Genomic DNA, 25,591 nt, shown 5'->3' with positions numbered 1-25,591 from the left:
CATGCATTTAATTGATATTAAAGAGTAAAGTGACGAATTCCACAATCGCAAAAGATTTCCATGTCCAATGCAAACAAATCAACGTTGGATGATAAATGAACTAGTTGTTTATAGGATGAAAAGGATTGGTACCGGAATCCATGAAACTTTCAACTATTATTCCTACCACTTGCCGTGGAATCAACAGAATTATTCCTTTGGATAAAGCATTATTATCCACCTAATTATCCAAAATATAATGCATACCAATTACCACGTACTATTTACATTTACATATGTAATATACTCTTAATTCTTTTACTTTCATGATGAATATCAAATGTATATGTTGCAAGGAAGATCCTTGGTTCCACTTTTTAATATCACAAAAGGATTTCGATTCTTTATTTTTGATAGGACCAATAGTCACTTAGTCACTAGTATATTTAGGTAACTCAAGTTCGGCCAGGAAAATTATATAGCTATATAACCTCTGACATATTATATTTACTTATTTATTAGTGTTTTATTTTGTTACAAAATGTACTTTGTATATGTTAAAATCCTTCAAGAAAATTATATAGCTATATAACCTCTGACATATTATTTTTACTTATTTATTAGTGTTTCATTTCGCTACAAAATGTACTTTGTATATGTTAAAATCCTTCAAACGAATCCCATAAGGACTGATCCCTAGACCTCGGGGATACGAGCTGAGAGTGATGTCGCTAATCCATCACCTCAACCTCATCCGTATCAATTATAACTGATATAATACAGTGAGTTTGGACAAATACAATACTACAGTACTTTACTACTATATTACACATTATACTCATTGACATTAAATCACTGTCACAATGATCATTATTCATTACTTTTCCCTCAACAAAATAACAAAAACAAATTGCACCCAAAAAAAAAAAAAAAAAAAAAAAAAAAACCTTGTTCCATTAATCGCAACCGTTAATCGTATAAAACAAAACGAGGCACAACCGTCCAATTGATAACGCGTCCAAAAACTATCACCATAAACCCTCAGATCACGCCACGTGTCAACAAATCTCATCATTAACTATGGTTAACCTTCAAAGTTAAACTAACCCAAATTCACTCTCACTTGATTTACCCAATTTAACCCTAGCCTAATCTAAGCTATTTATACCTCTTCCCTCTCCCCACATTCATTCCTTCATTTCTTCTCTCTTTCTTTCTCTTTCCTCCATTTCCTCTCGTTTTTCTTCGACATTCTTGGTTTTTCGACGCTTAAACCCTAATTTCTTCGCAATTTTGCTAGGGTTTTTCCGTGCATTGTTATGATAGCTGTAACATTTTCCAGAAATCGATTCAATTTAGCTTACCTACGTCGTTAATGGCGGAAGATCCTCGCCGTTTTTCGATCGGTTACGCTTTGGCGCCGAAGAAGCAGCAGAGTTTCATACGAGAATCGTTAATCAACCTCGCTCGTGACCGTTTGATTGATTTGATCAAAATCGATACTGGAGTACCGTTGATCGATCAAGGACCGTTCGATTGCATCCTTCATAAGTTGTACGGTGACGATTGGAAGAAGCAGCTCGTCGATTACAAGGCGAAAAACCCTAATGTCGTGATTTTGGATGCTCCGGAATCAATTGAACGACTTCATAACCGGATTTCGATGTTGCAGGTTGTTTCTGAGTTGAAATTCGTGCGAAATGACCGCGATACGTTTGGAATTCCGAAACAAATCGTGATTTATGACGTTGAAACGCTTCAAGATCATCGGTCTTGGGAAGGATTGAAGTTTCCGGTGATTGCGAAACCCTTGGTTGCAGATGGAAGCGCGAAATCGCATAAAATGTCGTTAGTTTACAATCATGGAGGATTGAGCAACCTAAAACCTCCGATTGTTTTGCAGGAGTTTATCAATCACGGAGGAGTAATATTCAAGGTGTATGTGGTAGGTGAATACGTGAAATGTGTGAAGAGGAAGTCGTTGCCAGACGTTTCAGAGGAGAAATTGGAGAGTTTAGGTGGTTTGGTATCGTTTTCGCAGGTCTCGAATTTGGCAAGCAATGAGATGACGGATGAGAAGTACTACAAGATGATGCACTTGGATGATTGCGAAATGCCGCCTCAGGAGTTCATCACTGACATTGCGAGAGGATTGAGGGAGGTCATGAAGCTGAATCTCTTTAATTTCGATGTGATTAGGGATACAAGACTCGGAAATCGGTACCTCGTGATCGACATTAACTATTTCCCAGGGTATGCGAAGATGCCGGCGTATGAGAGTGTGATGACGGATTTCTTCTGGAATGTTGTGGCGAGAAGAGAAGTGACGGAGAATGAGGAAAGTGAAGAGAAGAGTGAATTGGTGGATAACATTGGTTGCTGATGATGAAATGCAGGATAAATTTGTTACAGTAGGTGACAGTTTCTTCTTCTTCTTTCCCCTGCCCCAAAAAAGAACAAGAAATTGGAGGTTTTTAACAATTTCATTGGATAGGGTGATAGTATAGACTGGTGAACAATTAGGCTTTTTCTTTAATTTTTTTTTTCAATGAATTTTTTTTTTGTTGTTATTGCTGATGATGTTCTTTTTTTCTTTTTCTACCTGACTAGTGTTTCTTTTGTTTGTGGAGACATTATTAGTTGGGTGTTAGATATCAAATGATGTATATTCCATCTTGGCTTCGGAATTTGAGGTTTTATCTGAAATACTCTTGAAATGGGTTGTAGACGAAAAAGGGAGGCTGCTTTGATGTTTTTAGGAAGTGTTTAGTTTGTTTTTTCTTGACAAGTTTTGTAATCTTCTTTCCTAAGGAAATGTTAAAACATGTGTCTATTTTGGGCACCTTAGATCAATGAATTTGTCCATTTGGTTTATTCAATTATTTGCGCCTTTTTTCCTACTTATTTTGCAATGGTATTAGTTAGCAAATGAATCATGGTTCCGGATACATGGATGGAACTAGCATTTGGGTGGTTGTCTGAAGCACATACTCTGTATTAGGTTTCAACATGTTATTTATTCAGAATCTTGTACGTATTGAGAGTTTGAGCCCCTCAGTTCTTCTTTAGCTTGCACTAAGCAGCTTATGACGTGTTTGCAGGAACCGATTAGAATTGCTATCACTGCTATATGAAAAGTGATTGATTTTGGTCTATTGAATCCAGTTTGAATCCATTAGAGGGTTTGGGACTTTGGGTATCATCCATTTTATACAGTTAACCGGCTCCTTGGCTATTACATTTAGAGTGAACTATTGACCTAGTTTCCCTGTGCCGGTTTGGAGCCCTTATATGTTTTCCATTGGTGGACATTGTTCTATGTGTGGTTACTAACTAGATTTTTCAGTCAAAAGTTATCCGTATTGTTTTTCTTCGGATAATAAAATGAATTGCTATGTTGAATTGTTTATCTACCAGGTCTTAGATAGTGCTCTGCAACTTAGCAGTTTGTGTGGATACTTGATTTGAAACAAACTTAAAACTTTTGGAGCATGCCTTCTCTTTCTGAAGGTAGTGTGTGCTGAAAAGGACTATTTTTTATTATTAAATCTTGCATTCTTTGGTGTTAAAATGCTGTAATGCTTATCATAATGTTACCTCTGTAGTATCTTGTTTCAATAATGAATTATGCGTTGTTTCACAAATGCATTTGTTAGCATTTTCAAATGAGTTATGACTTTTTTTTTTTCTGTGTTTTTGTATCAAACTTTGGTTTCAACCAAGTGTACTCTGTATATGTTTAAACTCTGTGTGTTATTCTTAAAGTTGAAAGGCAGGGGAGCTCATAATTCATATCTTGTTTTGGTGAAAATTTGGCTTAAATTGTGGATGTGATGATACTGATGAATCAGTGATTATTATATCGGTTAAATAAATTAGTTGTTTTACCTGGTTTTTCTGGATGAATTTCAATGCACTGCATGAATTAAACTTTTCAGAGGTTTATTTCATATGGCCAAAAATAAAGAACCCTAGCTCTATTGCATCTAATTGTTCCAACTTCCTTCCATGTAAGCATTTTATTGCTTGGAACCTTAAATAGTGAGCAATTGGTACGATGTGGAGATTGCTTGGTAAGTTTTACATTCCCTTATGACTCATATGTTCTGCTACTTGAATGCTTGGTTTGATTCTCAATTTTGCCATCGCTGTTTCTGTGATAAGAAGATGCACCAACCTGGCATCAACGGACATTTTGAAATGTTGGATGAATTTTGGGAATGAGGAATTCTGTATAATGTCAGGTGCTAATTTGCTGATCTGTGATAGTTTAATGTCAGACCTTTTCACAAATGTCATGATAAAATTTGTGCCTTTGTGGTATCATGTATTATCCAGTGTTGTAATGATACTTCGTTGGTTATTTGGTTGTAGTTTTTTGTTTTTAACTTTTTTTTTTGGTCAGTGCAAGTGTGAAGTGAAGAAGTGTGATATGGAGTAGTAATCATAAGGTTTAAGGGTGATTACATTTCTTGTATGTGTCAGTGCACGTGTGAGGTGACATTTTGAATCAGTTTTAATGGAAGCACTATCATTTATATGGAACAGCGAATAACAATTTAATGTGTGCTGTGTCACAGATTGTGATGAGGATATCTTTCTGATCAGTAGCTTGCTTTCTTTGTTGTATGCATTCCTTTTTCAACTTTTAATACGATCTCTCTCTTTCTCTCTCTCTCTCTCTCTTTTTAAATATGATCATACACATATATTGTGAATTATTTATTGTCTAAGATCCTTACCGTGGATTATTGGAATTCATTCTGTTTTAGAATGTCTTGGTTTTGTCTCCTCTTTGGATTTTTCGTAGGCCCAAGTTTTGGGCTAGGATGATATTCACTATTAATAAAGTATCTAGACATCTTAGTCCTCATTTCCAGATGTATCTTTTTAGTTTTTTTGGGATTTCTTATTGAGGTTTAAATGTTTGATATAGTTAAACACTATTAATTCATGGAGTATTTGTACTAAAGAGTGGCTAACGAAGTTTGGTGACATGTTAACTGATGGACTATGTGATGAAACAATGGGGCATTTACGATTGCCTGCCATGTGAGACCATAGTTTTACTAGGTGAAATCTGTGAAGGAAGCTTAAATTATTTTTTCTGGTAGGTTCTATTATGTTAGAATTCCACTCAGCTCTGGATTCTGGTGATATGTATATAGTTATTCTGATTGCTAATAGCCTCGTGTGTTTCTTGGAATAGAAGACAGTATGGTACAATTTTGATTATAATTTGCCAGCATGGCTGAATGTCTTTATAGGTTGGTTTATTCTCTCTTTCTGATTGTTTGAGGCAATATATTGGGACAAGTCTTTTCTTTGTCTTTTTTCTTACAACTGCTGTTTAGGTGGCCTCTGCAATGGTTTGGGACAGTTTTGTGTGTGTGTGTGTGTGTGTGTGTGTGTGTGTGTGTGTGTGTGTGTTTGTGTGTGTGTGTGTTTGTGTGTGTGTGTGTGTGTGGGAGGGTGGGTGGCTTTGGGGTGGGAAAAGGGCTGTTAATGATTTTCTGATGTGTAGTTAAGTTATGACTTTTTTGTATTCAGGATGGGTTATAATTTTTATTTGTTTTTCGCTATTAGTGTTGATTTGTTGTTAATCATTTGGCTGAACTGTGTAAACTTCAATGTTTTCTGATTGTATGAAGAATGGTTTCTATTTTCTTTTTCTCCTTTGTAAATAATGACCCCTTTGTTTCCAGTGGAAGTTAATGTACATAATTTGTTGGATGTGGAGAATGCTTTTGCTGAAGCCAGCATAGGAAGTGCATGGAAAGCAAACGAGACACATTTATTTCATCAGGTTTGTTTTGTTTTGATCTTATTAGGTCTTCTTTGTGATATGGGATCACTTGACAGATTGATAGCAAGTTAGAAACCAAATCAGGTGCTGAACTGGGGTAGTTTAACTAGGGGTGAGTGGGTGACAAAGTTTGCTGATAGGGTATGTCGTTGAGTTGCATCTAACATATACTGTGGCCTTTTCCCAATTAAGGTGGTGATTTTTTTTTTTAGTGGAAATAAGCTAGTTTAGTAGATTGCATTGCAACTTGAAGTGAGACTTCTGGACGAATTACTTTCTTGCTGTTAAGTTTGCTATAGCTGAATTCCCGGTTGTTTCTTTTGGTGTCATAGAGCCCTTCATGTCTTGCTATTATTCTGTGCATAAGTTAAATCATGACTCTAGCCAGAGCTAGGCATAATTTAAACAACTGAGTATAAGACAAAGTGAGATTAATTGATTCTTGATGCTTTATTGAGACTTTTGTGCTGCTAGAGTGATATTTGTGACAACCCCAGCACAAATTATATTTAGGGGATGATTTTGTAGCATATGGATACGACATGCTTGATCGTGGATTTTATGATATTTGCTAGTCAAATATACGCTGAAGGATATGTTTTCATGGTGTTGATAGATGTGTGGTATGTCAGTTAGTGCCTTCTGAGTAATTCTGTAGGTTCAGAAGTTGGTTTCTCAATCCATTTGCCTGAGTTTGTAGATATGGATATTGATACATTCTATTTATTCTAATAGAATATCTATAAACGGATATGGTAGGCACTAGGCAGCTAGTCAGTTACACTTATTTGGTTTAGTGTTGTAGGAATTACATGCTGAGATTCTAAGAAGAGTGATAATTTTTTGGTTTAAGTTGCTTCCATTTGTCTCTTTGGTGGGCAGCTACTTAATTGTTTTAGCGGTTCTCAGTGGGTAAGAATCATGCTGTTGGAGGCTATCTGTGTAATTATGCTTTTAGTGGTGATATATGTATTCAAGCCTTTGAAGGTTCTTCCAATCACGGAAATTATGTTAGTTGCAGTTTTCCTTTACTAGTATTTGTTTGTCCAGCCATCTACACCTAGCTAGTTCCTTCTATATTATGTGACTCGAATTGCTAGAGGTTGCTATGCATCTATTTCGTTTCTGGTGTTTAGGTGTGTTTAGTTAGCCCTCACTCTCTCAGCACTCTGGTGAGCCTTCTGAAGGAACTCCCCCGGGGTGTCAGCATATGATGGGTTGTCCCCTTTGCAGTGTGTAAAAGTGGTGAAGTCCTATCAATTGAAAGTTTGAAACTTGGAAGTCTCTTCTCTCAGTGATTCTTGTCTTTTTGTAGTAGAATTAAGCTTGTGCATTTGATGATTCAAGTACAAAATTGCGTACTTTATAGTGTGTTGAAGGAATGAAAGTTGAGGATGTGATGAAGAGCTGCTGAATTGTGCTCTTTGAAAATTTTGCTGTGCTGCCGGGCCAGTGGTTACTGAGAGTCTTGATAATTCCGATAGATTTACCTGAGACCGTGTTAGGATGGCTTCAGCTTTGTTGATATTCTCAGAATCTGAGGTATGTGAAGTTGTTATCTTCGTTTTCTTAGCATATGACATGAGCTGTTTTGCTGAGTTATTCCCTAGAAGTAAGGGCTATCTCTGTTCAAAGGAAAATCGTCTCAATCGAATTTTATTTCTTAATTAATCAGGTTTTAAGTGTCATTTACTACGTAATTTTTTTGGCCCTTGAATATAGTTGGGAGAAAAGGAGGAAAGAGAATCTGAGAATGTGCCCCCTTTGGTGGGCTATGACTCTATGAGCCTGTAATATATGTATATGTTGGACTAAATAAATTTTGGCACACTCTCCTTGTTTGAAGAAGTTGGAATTTTGTATGTAACCCCTCTGTTTTCTCAGATTATGATCTTTCATACCCTACGTTTTATTTCAAGTACTTGTATTGTATTGGATCCTCGATATTTTAGTTTTGAAATGGATACTCTTACTTCATGGTTGTACTTGGCATACATATCTTAATTAAGTACGGAGTATCATAAATTTCACCTACGTGAAGTAGAGGGATATTCGTAGTCTAGTTGTATTACGGATTTTGGACATCTCAAAGAAACCGATAAAAGTACATGTACGTTATCATTCATGTTTTTATAGTACACAATGTTTTTTTTTGGTGCAGAAAGTCAAAATGATTCTGATATTGGCCTTGTTTGGCAAATGGCTGTTAGCTGTTGGCTGTTGGCTGGTTCACTTGGCTTGTTTGATCAGTTGAAATGTTTGGCTGTTTATAATGACTTTTGAAATTGGCTGTTTATAAAAGTGTTTGGTAAATTAATTGTTGATTGTTGGCTGTTTATTAGATAATTTGTGGGACAACAAGCCAAAAGCCAACAAAAAAGCTATTCAAAGCAGCTTTTTCATTTTGGCTTAAAAGCTAGCTTTTTTCGCTGACTAAATAGCCAATTACCAAACACATTTTTTGGCTGTTTGACCACCTAAAAAAGCCAAAAGCTAACCAAAAAGTCATTAAAAAGCCAATTACCAAACATGACCAATGTGAAATCTGAGTGTTAAATCTTAATGGGAGGTGTGATACTTGTTACTTTGTTAGAGTAGGTGGTGTATAAGTCGCTTATATTTGTAATTTTTTTTTTGGGACATGATTTTACATCATCTATCATTACATTATACTACGTAATATAACAAGTTGAATTGGCAAGGATGAAAAAATGCACACATTCGGGAGGGCCTTAGCCAAATGGCATTATCATAGGTAAGGAGGATAAAAAAGGAAAAGAAAAAACTATCAAGCTACTTGTAAATAACGGGTGAAACTTGAAGCATAAGCGGATTAGTTACCGTTATTGCGTGTTTCAATTAAGTCTTAGCTTTCTTTACAAGTTCTCTAACAAACATTATTACTTTGTCATCTTTGATCTTAATCTTCATTTACACGTTATTAATTTAATCCTAGCCTTAAGTGAGCCATTTAATTATTTACTTATTTTCCCCCATTCTTGGCATTTATAAGTTTTCAAAGGGTTATGTCTTTCTGATCGATCTTCATACCAAAAAGACTCTTATTTGTATCATACGATACTAATATTCATTACATATTCCCCTTCTTTAAAATAAAATTACAGTACTTGTAATCTTGTATCATACCAAACGACTTTTATTTGTATCATACGAGTACTTGTTTAATTATAGTACAGTTGGGTTGATGTGAATTGAACTTTTAAGTTAATGTTCGGAATCCATAGTTCTTATTAATGAGCTTGATTATCAAATGGTCCTGTTACTAATAATCCTCTTTAATTACTTCCTAATCCAAGCAATTTTTGTACGGAGTATTCTTTAGAGAATGACTTGTGACACTAGACTACCATTAGTACCATTGGTGCTTTGCTTTTCCTGCAATTTCTGATCTCATTTCAGACGTCTTTGATAATTAAACTTGGGAAAAATATGTATTGATTTTTTTTGACAAAATATTGTGATTGAGGAATGCTTTATTTGTCTATTCTTATAATAAAAAAATTGTTCTATTTACCAATTTAATGTTAAGCTTCCATCAATCGTTTTCTGTGTCAATTTCTTATAGGACTATTTTTCTAACAGTTTAAGTAAAACAGCTTAACTAGGCTAATTAGTTATCTAGAAGGAAAAAATTCTTAATTAATTAACTTAATAGGATGAATTTTTGACTTATAATGATATTGCTTAAGCCGAAGGATGTGCTTTTCAACTTGCTTGACAAAGATGGATTATAGATTATTATGATTAGTTAGTAACGAAACATTTAATTTACACAATAATTAAGTGTAATATTTCGTGGAATATGTTGGGATTATAGGTCGTTAATTCTCCGACTATCCTTATCTCATGTTTGTACTTAATGTTTTTCAACTACATGAGTCGCCACTAAATAATCTTTCTCATACATTAAAAATACATTTTTTGGTCGAGGTCAATTTCAATTGCTTGTATTATAAGGATATCATCTTACCTAATTTGTAACGACGCAACCAACGACAAGACCTTAGGTGACAAATAACTGTAGAAAATTCATCCACCTCGAATTATATACTACTACTAAACATCATCAAATGCTCTACTATTTCCTTCTTTCGTGAGCAAATTTTGTCTTTGACGAGTTTATTGTAAGATCGGTGTGACTTTCTACTTTGTATACATTAGTTTTTTTTTTTTTTACAAAAAGTAAAACGAAGAACCTTATTGGACCGATACCTCTCACATATTAAACCCGCTCCACAGGTCAACACTTCGTATACATTTATTAAAAGTAGGCTTCAAACTCCTACATAAGATAGGTGATTTTGGATGATGGTAGTGAAGTGGATATAAAGTTATCCTAGAAATGTATAAAAGTCATCACAATTTAAAATGAATGACACTAATAAAGTTATTCTCTAATGACTAATGTACAATGATAACGAACTATATTACCCTACGAATAATTTACCCCTCAAAAACACTATCTAATGTATTGAAAATCAACTGTATGTTTGATTAATTATTTTATTATGTTCCTTTTTCCATCATCAATAGAAAAATGAAGAAATGAACCATTGAATGTTACACTTCAACCATATCAGCTTAATTTAACTTGTTAGTTGAGTTGTTCTCACAAAAATATGCATTTCCCTTTGTTTTGTTAAACTTTAAATCAAACTTGATTTCGAGCTTCATTTGAACTCGATTGGTTTGTATATACAAGAATTAGTATGCTCAATCATTTGTAATTTTGATAGCTCGTTCCCCTATAAACAAGCTTAAATTTACGGTTTCACTGAAGCTAAGAGAGGTAATACCGGTGAACATTATTGATAGGTTTTAACCATACAAAACCGGCTTTCAGGGTTGTCGACACTGCCAGGAGGATGGAGGCCAGGTTATATTGTTTGGGATTATACATTCAAACTCTTTAAATTCCAAAGTGATTTTGATCATGAAGGAGATATATAGGAGAATCTCTATAGTCTATTATACACCACCGGAAAGTACACAAAAGTAGGAAGCAGGAAGTTTTAGTTCATTTGAAATGAGCAAAAATAGACCTTTGGATCAACTAACCCTAGATACGTCTGAGTGTATGTAACATTTTCAAGAAAATAGAGCGTGTGTATATATGTTATCAGGTAACTTGTAAGACAACCAAACTTATATTAGCTCGATCACTACATTAGTCTAAATAGGAACAATAAATTTTTATATATATCGCCCAGGTACAAGCTAGGTGTACTCAAAGTATTGTGCATGCAAAGTGCACCTACGTTTATATAACACTCTTTGCTTGATCTAGGTCTTAGAAATATTATGAATGAAGTCATAATTGGGGTATTTTTAGCCACGTTTAGTTATTGATTTGTGTTTTGTTTGTTGAGTTTTGTCCCTCTTTAAGAAAAAAGAAAAAAAAAAAAAAAAAAAACCCTACAAGTACATTATTGGTGTAGCTTGGCCACGTTTATCGACTCACTATGGTAACAAATCTAGAAGAGAAGAGTGTTGCCTTGTTGGAACAAATGTTTAGCAAAGCTAAAATTTTTGGGAATCTTCATTTTTTTGTTATTATTTTGGGTTGATTTAACATATTGAGTTGATTTATTGATTTAACATAAGATGTGGACAAAAAAAAAAGAGACCTGTGAAAGGTTGAAATTTCTACTCAACATTAATATTTACCACGTCTTAATTTATTTTTTTGTTAAAAAAAAAAATAAAACTTCACAAGTCAGCTTTAATTAGTAATTACTAAGATAATTAAGTCAACCTTCTTGGAAAAATTATAACAAGTGAGAAAGAGATGATCTAAATCTTTATAAAATTTGCTTCTTTCAATTTGAGTTAAAAAACTGGTAATTATTCTAGAACAGTGCGTAAGTCCAAGGCTTATTGCTATAATATAAGCTCAAATTCAGCTAATCTTATCAACTCCATGAAAGTAGTTAGAGGTTTTCTCTAGACAAAGTGATGTTTCTTATGTAAAGTTAGTGAGCATTAGAGACCTTATGTTCATTTGAAAACATAGTATACTAGTAAACACTTATTCTCTTTTTGAGACTGACAAAGTGCAAATTAAGTAGAGAACAAGTAAAAGGAAGCAAGAACAGAAAACAATATATAGTTTAATACTTAATTTCCCGAATTTCTCTATTGCATATTGATTGTCGTTTAAGGTTATAAAACAATTGTGCGTATTAGCTACTATTGCATCGATTCAGTAATTAACTAGTTCGATATTTTTAAAATAAGTGCATAATAGTGAATTGTATGTAATATTTTACATGACAAAAAAAAGTTGTAACTTGCTCAATGACATTAATTAACAAATTGAGCAATATATAGTACAGAAAATAACAAAGTAAATAAATCATCACTACTTATTTTCTATGCAACATATATAGAAGATCGAGTGAATAATTTAATACAACAATATTCTGTATATTTCTACAGTTCTATGTGTACAATAATAAACTCATTACATGATAATCTCTACAAAACAATGAAAAATTTGATCCTTTAGGGCTTTATACAAGTATGTATATAGGCCTTTTAACTATATGTTCAATCACCCCTTAACATAACAAACCCCCCCCCCCCCCCCCCCCTAAAAAAAATGGAATTTGAAACAAATCAACTTATAAAGTGTTTAATTAACTCAACAAATTAATTTCCCTTGAATTTCATAGAAGAAGACACGTCCATGCATGACGAATTACGAGCCACACCGTTAGCTGCATGACAAGTAAATAAACAACGTTAGTATTTATTACATTTATAATAGTGTAACAACATACGAATTACTCCGTATAATTATATGTACACAACTTTTTAGTAAAATACGCTTAAAGAGTTCTATTGTCAAAGTTTTATTACGAAAAAATGAAAGTAATTATGTATATGAATTAGTAAATTGTAGGGATCTTCGACAATATATTAGACAAAACATTATATATGGAAAAGGAGATTATATATATTATACATATATGTACACAAATTGACATTAATAATTATGGTATTAATTTAACAAGAGAACAACAACTAATACTTACTTTATGAATTGTTTCCAGAAATCACTGTTGCCATCATCCAAAAGCTTATCCCAACCTTCGAAGAAACCATCAGTAGTGGGACCCAAAGCAGAGAATCCATTGGTAGAATTTGTGTTGCTCTCAATTTGGTTAACAGTTGAAACCTCAGGTGAAATATTAACCAATGATGGTAATTTATTTTCATCTAGGGTTTCATAAGTAGTAGTACTACTTAAACTCTTGTTACAATTATTTGTATCCAAGCTTGAGTTATATAACTCTGGTGTATTAGTATCATATTTGTGATCAACTATTGGTTGTTGGTGGCTTGGACCGACCGCGAAATTTGGAGCATGACAAAAACCTTGAGAGGTTGAACACATAGGGTTACTAATATTGTTAATGTTAACCATACCATTAGAATATGATGATCCTAGGTTTAATGCCATGGTTTGGTCCATATTTGGGAGGGATAATGATGATGATGACGACAATGATGGATTGTTTGTGTTTAGGATTTGGAAGATGTTTTGAAGGACTTGGAGCTTGGCTACCTCAGCCGCGGCGTTTGGTTGAATCCTAAGAGCATTGTTGATGTCCCAAGGATTCATCATTGGGCCTAAATTTTGTGTGGTTGAAAGAAGTTGGGAGAGATTAGCAAGGAGATTAAGGTCATTTCTTGGTTTGTGAGTAACTGGATCAATACCCATTTGTAGGAGTTTTTTCCTTAGGTGGGTGTTCCAATAGTTCTTAATCTCATTATCAGTTCTTCCTGGTAGATGAGCTGCTATCCTTGACCACCTATCAAATTTTGACACACAACAAGTAAAAATGAAAAGTTGGTTAATTATTACTAATTAATCACATGAAGAAAACGTACAGAAAAAATTCTATCATCCCCAAATTAACCGGTCTAGTTATTAATTAGAAAGAATCCTGTTTTTAGAAGTAGATGTGTTTGAAACGTACTTTTCGTGTTTTTTTTTTTTTTTAAAAAAAAGACCTACATAGAGAATATGTTGGTGGTTTAGGTTGTTGACTTTGATAATTATTTCTACTAACTAAAATAAAAAGAAATACTTACTTGTTGCCAAGAACAGAATGAAGCTTGATAATCATGTCCTCTTCCTCTTCAGTGAAGCAGCCACGCTTAATGTCCGGCCTCAAGTAATTAGTCCATCTCAATCTACAACTCTTACCACACCTATTCAACCCGGCGGCCTTAGGAAGGGCACGCCAACTTCCAAGACCGTGTTTTTGGATGTAAGAGACGAGCAATTCATCTTCTTCCGGTGTCCAAGGACCCTTCTTCAACTCACTAATATCATCACAACATGGAGCCCTACCCATCTTCGATTTGTTTACAACTTTTCGGTGTTTTCGTTCTTGTAATACTGGTAGAAATTAAAGATGAATTGAAAGAGGAGAATTAAGTTGAGGAGAGAAATTGGGGAGTAGGAGAGTGTAAAGATTAATGGAATTGGTTGATATTCTTGGTGGGACTTTGGGTGCAATATATATAGGCTAGAAGGTTTTGAGGGTGTCAAAAGATCAAAAATGTCATTTTCAAATTAGGTTTAGATTGTATATTATAATAATGAAAACTATATAATATAATAAAAATGCATGGATTAGAAGAGGGCTTCCTAAAAGAAGGCAAGGTTGCTCTTGGGAGAGGGTATAGTTTCAAGGATTTGAAGCCAATAATAAGACAGCATAATCAAGGATTAGGTATTGCAACTGTCATCATATTTGAAAGGGTGATTGTAACTTTCTATGATAATTAATCTTAATTTGACACCTCATTAACCTATGGTAGATTTATTTAATTATCATCCTTGATTATATATATGTTATGCTTTTCATATTATTTTTTCCTATTTTTGTTTCATGTCTTGAATTGCATGATTTCCTTTTTCTTCATTCTTTTTTCTAGTGAAAAGTAACAATTGGATTATGCTTTTACTTTTCATTAATTTTTTTTTTTACTTATTAGTTTATTTTTATTCTTATCTCCTTATTTAGATATCTTGTAATTGTTCTAACTCTATTTAAAAAGCCTTTACCTAAAATTTAATTATTCCATTGAACATCAATGTGTTCCATTTTCAAATCATGATTTATATGGACAACATGAGTACAACTTGTATTATAGCTTTGAACTAATCAATTAATTTACCCTCTTATATTTCAACTCAACACCCACCTAGTTAACATCTATAGCTTTAAATTTTAATTTAATTGGTTGGATGTTTAAATTAAATACGTACTTAAATTTCATGTTTATTAACTAAAGGTTTTGTTTCTCATAACATTATTCCATGTTTGTACGATCAATCAAGTAGATCAACCTATGAGAGAGACCATGTTAATTGTGTCATGTTTTTGCTTGAAAAAAATTCTATAGAGACAATTCATTCTTTTTTTCAAGATGATTGTGTCATGTTTTTGCTAGAAAAAAAATTCTATAGAGCCAATCTAATAACAAAAACAAAAAAAATCTAACAACTAGGCGACCAACATCTAAAGACAATTCATTTCCTCCTTGAATTGTATCAGCCGTCTTCAACCCGTCTTAGATTATACGCACTAATACTCGTACTTAATATCCATTTTGGAAGTTGCTACGAATTGAAGCAAAACCACTTTCTTCGTTTTTTATTAAGATGCAACACTTTCTTTTTAGTTAACAAATTCTATCCATCTCTTATCACATAGGCCATCTTTATTTTTCTTTCTATCATTCTTTACTCAAAAAATTATCTAGTCCGCAATAATAAAAGTGATACATCTAATAAAAAATGGAGGTTTTATTATGATAAAAAATTATGTAAAAACAATTTAAGAAGATGTAAGTATATACGTAGTACTGGTAGTAGTGTGATACTAGGGTTGTACACAGTTTGGTCTGGACCGTAACCAAACCAGACCAAACCGCATTTTAGTGGTTTGGTTTGGTTTATGGTTTGGAAAAATACGGTTTGGTTTCGATTTTTTGGGAAATACGGTTTGCGGTTTGGTTTGGTTTTTCAAAAATTATAAACCAAACCAAACCGTAAACCAGTAAACCGCATTTTAATATTTATATAATTTTTAAATAAATTATAATAGTTATTACATATTATAAAAAAAAAACATGAAAAATCATTAGAAGACTATACGGTCAATATACTACTATACTCTATACTCAATCTCAAATATCAATACTTAAAATTCAATAGGTCAATAACTATAATGTAGTATGAATTATTTTTTTAGACAAATGTATTATGTTTTTTTCCACTGTTAATTTGTTATGTATTATTTTTATTATGTGTTATTGTGTTAGCACTTAGCACTTGATTAGTTGGTTGTTAATTTTATTAAAAATTTGTAGTAGAATTTAATCCCTTTGGGCTAATTATTTGAACTTTATTATAAATTTATTAATATTTGACAATTTTTAGGAAAAAATGTCGTCTCATCATAAATCGCAAACCAAACCGCACCAAACCGCATTATTACGGTTTGGTTTGGTTTGGTTTCAATACTAATATGGTTTGGTTTGGTTTGGAAAATTGACCAAACCGTATTTTGCGGTTTGATTTGGTTTAGACTCAAACCACACCAGACCATGTTCACCCCTATGTGATACAATGACAACGTAGAATAAAAAAAAAAAAAATTGATAATGTAACCACTTCATTTCCATCCATCAATCATATCAGACAATCACCTAATTAATTCTTTCATTTTTTTTTAACAAAAAACTTTTTGTTTGTTACATAATTTCTACTTTATTCTATCTTGGCAACTCTAAACTTCGTATTATACTTCCTCTATTTTATTAAGACAAAAGGTTCATCTATTTTACTACGAGTAGAACAAATGGTATCATCTATTTCACAAAAGCATTACGATTTTACAGTAGTCGTTTTGAAAAATGACTACCATATTATTTTAGTAGTATACAATATGATTGGTTTATTTTTTTTCACCTTATAAAATGGTCACAATTAGTCTTATTATATCTACTATGCATACATATTTATTGAAAATTTTAATCCAATATATAATATTTTTTTTCGAAAAACTATAAAATATGAATAAAAATTACATAACTGTTACTAAAAATTTGATAAATAAAAAAAACGTTGATAATACTATTTTATACCTAAAATTAAGTAAAATAATTAATTATCTGAAAAAAAATATATCAATTATAAACTTTATAATCATGAAAACATTATGGTAGTCATGTTTCAAATGACTACTGTAAAATTTTCATACCATCGTTACGTTATCTTAAAGCTACACATTATTAATAAATTTTTGTTGCTTACATAATTTCTACTTTATTCCTCAATTTGACAAAAGAAAAAATAATCACCTTACTCCAAATCAACACTCTTCCTACAACTTTTTGTTGCACAAACCTCATTTTTGCAATGCCTTCTTAATTTCATTACATTGTATATATGCTTTCCTTTTTTGCAATATCTTCTTTAATTGTATCAAATGGGATCAATTTAATTAGATCGATCAGTCTTCATTTGTATTTTCTAGGTATTAATTAATTTTTATACGGACTAGCTATACATATATAATTTATTGTCTTATTATTTATATTAAGGTACATATTACAAACATAAAAATATAATGTACCATTACTATGCAAATTCCTTTTGTAGAAGAACTCCATCAATTATATAGGAATATATATAATAATAAAAACATTTATTTAATTAATTATTGTTAGGTTGATTCAAGGCCAGGGCTAAATGTTAGTTACATGGGTTCGTTTAGGAAATCTTGGTAGTTCTTATTGCTTTCTCAATCTTCAGAGATACGCTTATAGTTTGGTTAGGTTCGTTTAGGAAGTGCAATTATTTCTGTTCTTCAGCATAACATGCATGTACTGATATTGTTCAGCTAGTTCTACCTGTGTATTTAATTCGGTTCTTATGTTAATTAGTTTAAAAAAAATCTTCCTTTTATTAGTTTATTGCAGTTTAATTTGTTTTCACCTATTGTACGTAATCTAAGAATATATATATTGCTAAAAAAATAGAGTATTCAGCCATGGCAGTTGAATCAATCAATAACTATAAACTAAAGACGAATAAAAAATGACACGTGGCAAAATCTGGTTAAATAATTTCCCTCCACTTTTTCTTTTCCTTTTTTTGTCAGATTATCAATAACTATATACTAAAGGCGAATAAAAAATGACACGTGGCAAAATCTGGTTAAATAATTTCCCTCCACTTTTTCTTTTCCTTTTTTTGTCAGATTATCAATAACTATATACTAAAGGCGAATAAAAAATGACACGTGGCAAAATCTGGTTAAATAATTTCCCTCCACTTTTTATTTTCTTTTCTTTTTTTGTCAGATTATCTTAGGCAATTTTAATATACTATAATATTTTCTTTCCTACTTAAACACAATCTTTCCGTCCCAAATTCAATAAAACATTTTTGTAACAACTTATAGAAAATTTAAGCAAAATAATATTATTTAAAAAGATATAGATAATTTTTAATATAGTTAGCAGAATATCGAATTTTTTCATGCTTATCATTAAAAAAAATACTATATAAAAAAGTTGTTAAAATAAAAATATTTATAAATTTTGGTAAATCCGTGCATTACACCGGACCATAAGCTAGTTCAACTAAAAACATATGGAAAATTCATCTAATAGTAGATATATGTCTCTAGTACATATAATAAATGTGCTCTATCAATTAGTCAATTGAATCATCTTTGTTTCTGGTCTTTTCGTTTTGTATATGAAAGATTTTCAATACGTATCCATAATCAAGTCTATATCCATTTGTGTATTGTCAATTTATACTATTTAATTACCAATTTACCATTGCAAGTAAACAAAAATCAATAACTATTTACTAACGACGAATAAAAAATGACACGTGGCAAAATCTGGTTAAATAATTTCCCTCCACTTTTCTTTTCTTTTTCTGTCAGATTATCTTAGGCAATTTTAATATACTATAATATTTTCTTTCCTACTTAAACACAATCTTTCCGTCCCAAATTCAATAAAACATTTTTGTAACAACTTATAGATAATTTAAGCAAAATAATATTATTTAAAAAGATATGCATAATTTTTAATTTAATTAGCAGAATATCGAATTTTTTCATGCTTATCATTAAAAAAAAATACTATATAAAAAAGTTGTTAAAATAAAAATATTTATAAATTTTGGTAAATCTGTGCATAAGCTAGTTCAACTAAAAACATATGGAAAATTCATCTAATAGTAGAAATATGTCTCTAGTACATATAATAAATGTGCTCCATCAATTAGTCAATTGAATCATCTTTGTTTCCGGTCTTTTCGTTTTGTATATGAAAGATTTTCAATACGTAGCCATAATCAAGTCAATATCCATTTGTGTATTGTCAATTTATAATATTTAATTACCAATTTACCATTGCAAGTAAATAAAAAGTAATACTCAATTCATTTATCGAGTTAGTTCTTTTGTGAGACTATCCTCTCACACTAATAATTGTGAAACATTACATACGAAAGTACATACCTCATAGAAATACGGATTAATAAATCAATGTACGTTCACTTTTATTAATATTTAAAAAATTTTACGTACAGTACGTATATTGATTATATTGATCGATACTTTTATCGTAGATCCATTTGAGATGACCCTATGTATATATTCACCTTAATTTAGTTGCTATGACATCGTGTGGCTAGCCATAATGAGAATTATTACGTTAGTGTTACAGGGGTTCGGTCAGTGTTACAACGGTTAATTCGTCAATGGTACAGGAGCTATGTTACAGTGATTACTTCGTTAGTGGTATAGGGGTTACTCGATCACTATTACAGGGATTACTCGTTCAGTGTTATAGAGGTTATTACTTTGTTCATTTACAAATTGGGTACATGGTGTGGCTAGTCGCATGCAAGACTATTTGCAAATAATTCAAGAAACATAACTTACATATTATGTGATTATTTAATTTCCCTATGTTGGATAATATATCCTAGCTTAATTTAAAAAAATAATCTTAAGTTACGAGGATACTGAAGTGATAATTGTAGATTATCTGATAATTATCCAAAAGAAGTTGGCATAGGGGCATGTCGCATGCATATAATAAACATTGCATGCAGTTTTATATTAAGCTATTGATTTGGTCTAGTGTATCCATAATCCATTAGCTCCATAATCAACTGTTAAATTATAAAAGTTCTTCTACGTAATCCTATTATTAATACATTACATGCATTATTATACTTTGTTTGCATGTGCTACGATAAGCAAAGTGTAACAACTATTCTCTTATTAATAATGCCAAATACAAATATATTATAGAAATATTGATGCTCCAGGAAAACAGAATGTAAAACAATCTACTTTTTAATTTATTTAAGTTTCCTAGTTTTGTCATTCGTATTAAGGAGCTTCTACGGTACATCGATCAATAATACAACTCGTATTAGTAAACGTAATTACTGATTAGTATTGAAAGGATGTACATTTTTGACTGATTTTTATTCAATGTTGAACTATAGTTTTTCAAAATCTAATTAATTACAAGAATTTATCAAATTATCATCACCCAAGAAGTCATCTTGTTTGTCCTTTTTATCCCTCACTAAATGCTAAAAATCAAATCTTTTAGTGGTTTCATGTTAGCCCTAGCTAATTTGTTATGTATCAACCAATTTTATATTAGGGCAGTCTTCAACTACTTCTGTTTGCACGGTTCATCTTCTTTTACCAAAACTCTCCTCCAATAATATTTTGCCTTTTAGATTTTAGGGTCAAATTTTATAATGTCAACATGTGTATTTGTTAATAGATATTCTCCTAGATTTATGCATATATGCATGGCTCCACACATGCACATCTATATGACCAATTGTCTTTAAATATGTAAAAATTGTAAATGCATTTTGGGATATAATAACGCAACCAATGAAACAAGATTAAATGTCTACATTTATATGAAATGTATAAACTTATTTACATATTTATATGAAATGTATAAGCTAAGACAAAATTATAAATATGTATGAATCGTAGCTTGCTATATATAGTGAAAATAAGTTTAGACATACTCACAACTGCTATAATGAAAACAAGCTTTGGTATAGGGAATATACAATTTATTAGATTAATAATAATAATAATATAAGTTTAAATAAGTTTTCAAAAAAAAAAGTTTAAATAATATAAGTTCTAAAAGACTAAGTCGAATACAAATATAAAACCTAACATAGCTATGCGAGAATGTGAGATGGTTGGATCTAAGACTTGCTTACATATCCGATAATTGGGTTTTGGGAGCATAGGCTTGAATTAATTAGGTTCTTCTTTCATTCCTTTCATATCTCAATGAAAACAGTCATTTTATTTTTTTTATTTTTACGTATTGAAAATGTATACTTCGTATTTGGTATGGATATGGGTAACGTATTGTACTAATGTGGAAGGAATAATGGTTAATATAAGGTAAAGGAATTAAGAGAACGTTATTAATAAGTTGCTTGTAAAATTGCAAAATAGATTTTAGGCTTTTAGCCAACTTTTTTTGGTAGCATTTGACCGTTGACTTGTTATTAACCTTGTTTAGTAATAAATTAATTATGATCTTGTTCACTTGACGGGCTGATAATGTCAGTTATTTACACTGACTAATCAAAATATTTCTAAGTCAGAAGTGTTGATGATTTATACAATCTGCTATTAGTGTACTGCTAATTAATGTTAATTACTTGGAAAACATATATTCAACCAAAAGTTATTAAGATAGTTTCACTAATTAGCTTAATTTTTCATTGCGGATGAAAGTTGTTGATGATTTATGTATACTAAAAAGTCATTCGCTAAACTTATTAAAAACCTTATGAAAAAAATCTAAACTCAGCCGAAAATTAATTTTGAAAAAAAGGTAGAAAAACAGCCAATTAATTAGCCATCATGCTGAAAACTGACAAGTGATTGCCAAACTCATCATGTCTTACGTTCGATTGTGGTATAAATTATACGTTTATATATACAGTAGCTAGCTAAGAGTAATATACTTAACTAAATTTATTTGTTTCATTAATTTCATTTTCAATATCAAATTTATGCATTATCTAAATAACATAGGCACATTTTCTAAATCGCTTCCACCAAATAAGACTAATATAAAGTATGATGGATTGCAAGCGACATTGATCTTGTATATGCAATATAACCCACAAATTAAAGAGAGAAGTTGACATGTTAATGTCAAAGTTCATGATATTGGAACTTTCTAAATGTTTGTATTCTATTTTTTCATCCACTTGGTTATTATCATAATTAAACTATGATTCTATAGCGTGTAATTGTAAGGAACAATTTGCTTTTGATATTAACCATAATTGGATCACATATGGAATATACTAAGATACGTCATATGTTGATGCTATTGATTTAAGCTTTAGATGATACATAACAAAAAAAAAATGTCTTGACAAATTAAATGACAACTAGCTAATTACCCGTTTTATATAAAAATACCTTTGAACATGTGATACAATTAAATAAGGGACGAATCAATCCTAAACGTTCCACGTAGTGTATGTACATGAAAGTTCCTATTCATCAACGAAGGATGTACAATTTAAAGAAGAAAAGGAAAAAAACGAAGATTTTTTATCCACCTGTGACACTTAATTGGCAGCATTGGTGATAGTAGTAGACAAGTGTACTAAAATAATAGAGTAGTATTTTGTACAAGAGCATAAAATCTTAGTTGTAATAATAATTTGTTAAAAAAAAGAAGAATCGATGCCAAAATATGGAGCATATTATAAGCAACAAGTTAGTTTTGACCTTAGCATAGTACCTTTATTTGACCTTTTGTGTAAAGTTGGCTCAAGGTTTCTTGTTCCAAATAACAAACATTTATACTAATAATGTGACATTATTTTATTTCCTTTTGTCAAAGGAGGAGTTATATAGCAGTAAGATATGCTGCTTGATTTTCCATCTATCTTACCTCATGATTCTACTTTTATTGGATTTCCATTTTTATTTTTCTTATAATAATTAATAAGTATCCAAACGCGGTACAAATTCATGCAATTGGATAGGATTCAAGGTTAAACGATGTCAAAGGTTTGGTAATATTTTTTTTTTTTTAAATGAAATGATAAAAAAAGAATTAATGAAGCACAAGTCAACTATTTCCTTCAATTCATTTATAGCAATTTTGCTCTTATTTAAAAATAAATCTTTTTTTTTTGACAAAATATTTAAAAATAAATCTCTAGTCTCTAGAATGTTATTATTCATAGCAAAAAAATTTTATCAACATTTGATTAATTTGAATGGTATCGACCTAAAATAAATACATTTTTTTTTTACAATAATAATAACTTAATTAATAAAAGTACAGAACTTGTTCTAGTAATATACTTTATTAAAATTACTTAGATTTGTACTTGTTACTAAATTGATATGAAAAAAATGAAATTAATTTGGAAGGATTTTATGAACTTTTCCCCTAAGTTTTTAGTTGTCGCTTTTCTTCCTTTTTTGTGTTTTTTTTTTCCTTTATTATTATTATTTACTCCGTAGTAGTATATTCGGTAGTACTTATGAAGCTTACATATTCTTTGAGTCATCTACAACCACGGCCTCACGTTGTCACTACGACAACAATGACACAAAATTTCTTCACCGCACAACAAAGTATACTTCAGCGTAGAAAATCAACAACACTCTAAAATTCAACTGTAAATTTTAATTTTTGTACATTCTAGGAAACTTCAGGCAAAATGTGATGTTTTTTGTTCTTAAGTGTATGACATTTAGTTTGAAGAAATTTGACTACATTAAGAATCAAGGGTGAAACAAATATTGTGGTCTAAGTGATATCATTGTTTCATATTAATTAATGAATTAATTAAACCAAATTAAAGTCTAAATTAAAGTCAATAGGTGGCGTCTGGATAACAAATACGCTGGCAATTTGACCAATACAGGTATTTCAATGATCTTACTCCTTCATGGGAACATGTATATTATAATCCAATGCTTATGTAATATTGTATGTACTAATAATTACTATTTAATTAGAGTGTAACCAACTAATATACAATGTTTACAATATATTCATTCTTGTTTACCTGTCTCAACATATGCTGACACTTGTCAATTCTTCTAGGGTATGTGTAATGTGAAATTGTAATTGCTTGTTACACAATACTCACACCTATTTTTTATTTGTTTATTGATGTGATTCACAAATTGATATATTAGGTCATATATAGGTTCAAATTTGCCAATAAAATTTGTTTTTGTAGATATAAATTAGAAGCACATCGTATAATTGGTCTTCAATTCTTCATTCCCAACATATATAACACAAACGCCTTATATATTGGATTTTCTTTTCATGTAAGGTTAGATTTAGTGGTAAGAGATTAATAGGCCTCATGATTAAGGTCATGGGATCAAATCACTCTAGGAGTTATAAGAGACTGGGGTTTCCCTTATCCTCCCCCCTCACACGTCACACCTAAGATGAGTCTGACTTGTAAAGTTGGACTAAATTAACCAATGAGATATACGGATTTAAAAGGATATTTCTTCTTACCATTTTTTTTAAAAAAATATATTACAATATGCCTTAAGTTCTATTTGGGACTATTTTGATCCCTATTCCGCTTTAGTTTTGCGAATATCATACAACTCCCTGCACTTTAACTTAATCTATGGTTGTATCAAACACATTATATAGTCTCATATATGATTTTTACAATAATATGTCACATCATAACCAACAAGAATTGGTTTAAGTGGTAAGTAACTTGATGTTTCTTAAGGGAATTCTCGGGTTCGAACCTCATCGTATGCAGAAACTCTTGTTAGGAGACTCACCCACCATAAGCTAGGTATGTGACCCAACTCGGATTTGAATGTAGTCGGAACTAAGCTCCGGTGAATCAGGTGAGCATCCTAAAAAAAAAGTCACATCATATAATATAATGAGATTGTCTCATGCAAAATTTTATATAGTACCACTCTAATATCTCTCTCGTATCACCAATTTCAATGTTTTAAACCAATGGTGAAAGATATTCTAGTAGAGTGTATTTTTTCCCCTTATTAGTTCTTTTATCTATATATCACCTTAAACGACCCAGCAACACTATATGATATCTGACCTAATCAAAAAGTTGCACTCTTTATTTCATTTTCGGGAACAAAAGCAAATAAGCACCAACATACATGCATGTAAAAGTTGTAAACTACTTGTATATTAGAGTAAAGTCAGAGCCACATAATTGAATATTATTATTAGCCAAAAAATCTTGGTAGATTATGCTTTATCAACTCAAATGTGTTGCTTAGCAAACTTGCTTTGAATTAAATTAGATTGAAAGAGTGTATAAGAAATGGTTTATTTTTTTACTAATGCTCATTTGTGTAACTTGCTGTTTTTTGTTTGGGAGTATTTGACATTTTGCATTTGGATATATTTCATGATTCTAGAGGTTATGTAATTAATTAGATGTTTACATTTCACTTTAATCAATTCAAATCTTCTTCCGTCATTCTAATTTCTAAATCATATATTATAAAAGGATTATAATATAATTATTATGTAATTACATAGAAGGCACATGAAATTTTCCTTTAGAGTTTTAGTTCATGCATATAACTTGATTTTAAGCTTAGCTTTATTAATGTTAGTTTGACGTTATTATTTTTACGTGAACATATATTGCATGGATTACATACTAGA

General features: G+C 31.2%; 2 protein-coding genes across 2 annotated transcripts; one reads left to right on the top strand and one right to left on the bottom strand.

Moving 5' to 3' along the window:
* The first annotated feature begins 1,174 nt into the window (after positions 1-1,174).
* On the top strand, positions 1,175-2,858 carry LOC110730160 (inositol-tetrakisphosphate 1-kinase 1-like). Its single transcript, XM_021909937.1, has one exon. The coding sequence runs from the start codon at positions 1,355-1,357 to the stop codon at positions 2,360-2,362; it is 1,008 nt and encodes a 335-aa protein (XP_021765629.1). The 5' UTR covers positions 1,175-1,354; the 3' UTR covers positions 2,363-2,858.
* A 9,531-nt stretch (positions 2,859-12,389) lies between these two features.
* Positions 12,390-14,443, bottom strand: LOC110730159 (transcription factor MYB41-like). The gene is made up of 3 exons (XM_021909936.1): positions 13,907-14,443; positions 12,844-13,623; positions 12,390-12,525 (listed from the first exon to the last, which is right to left on the bottom strand). The coding sequence occupies exons 1-3, from the start codon at positions 14,170-14,172 to the stop codon at positions 12,522-12,524; spliced, it is 1,050 nt and encodes a 349-aa protein (XP_021765628.1). The 5' UTR covers positions 14,173-14,443; the 3' UTR covers positions 12,390-12,521.
* Between the last annotated feature and the right edge of the window lie 11,148 nt (positions 14,444-25,591).

Source organism: Chenopodium quinoa, unplaced genomic scaffold (assembly GCF_001683475.1).
Source record: "Chenopodium quinoa cultivar QQ74 unplaced genomic scaffold, ASM168347v1, whole genome shotgun sequence".
NCBI lineage: Eukaryota > Viridiplantae > Streptophyta > Magnoliopsida > Caryophyllales > Amaranthaceae > Chenopodium > Chenopodium quinoa.
The sequence above is the reverse complement of the archived record's forward strand: the minus strand, read 5'-3'. Positions and strand labels throughout refer to the sequence as shown.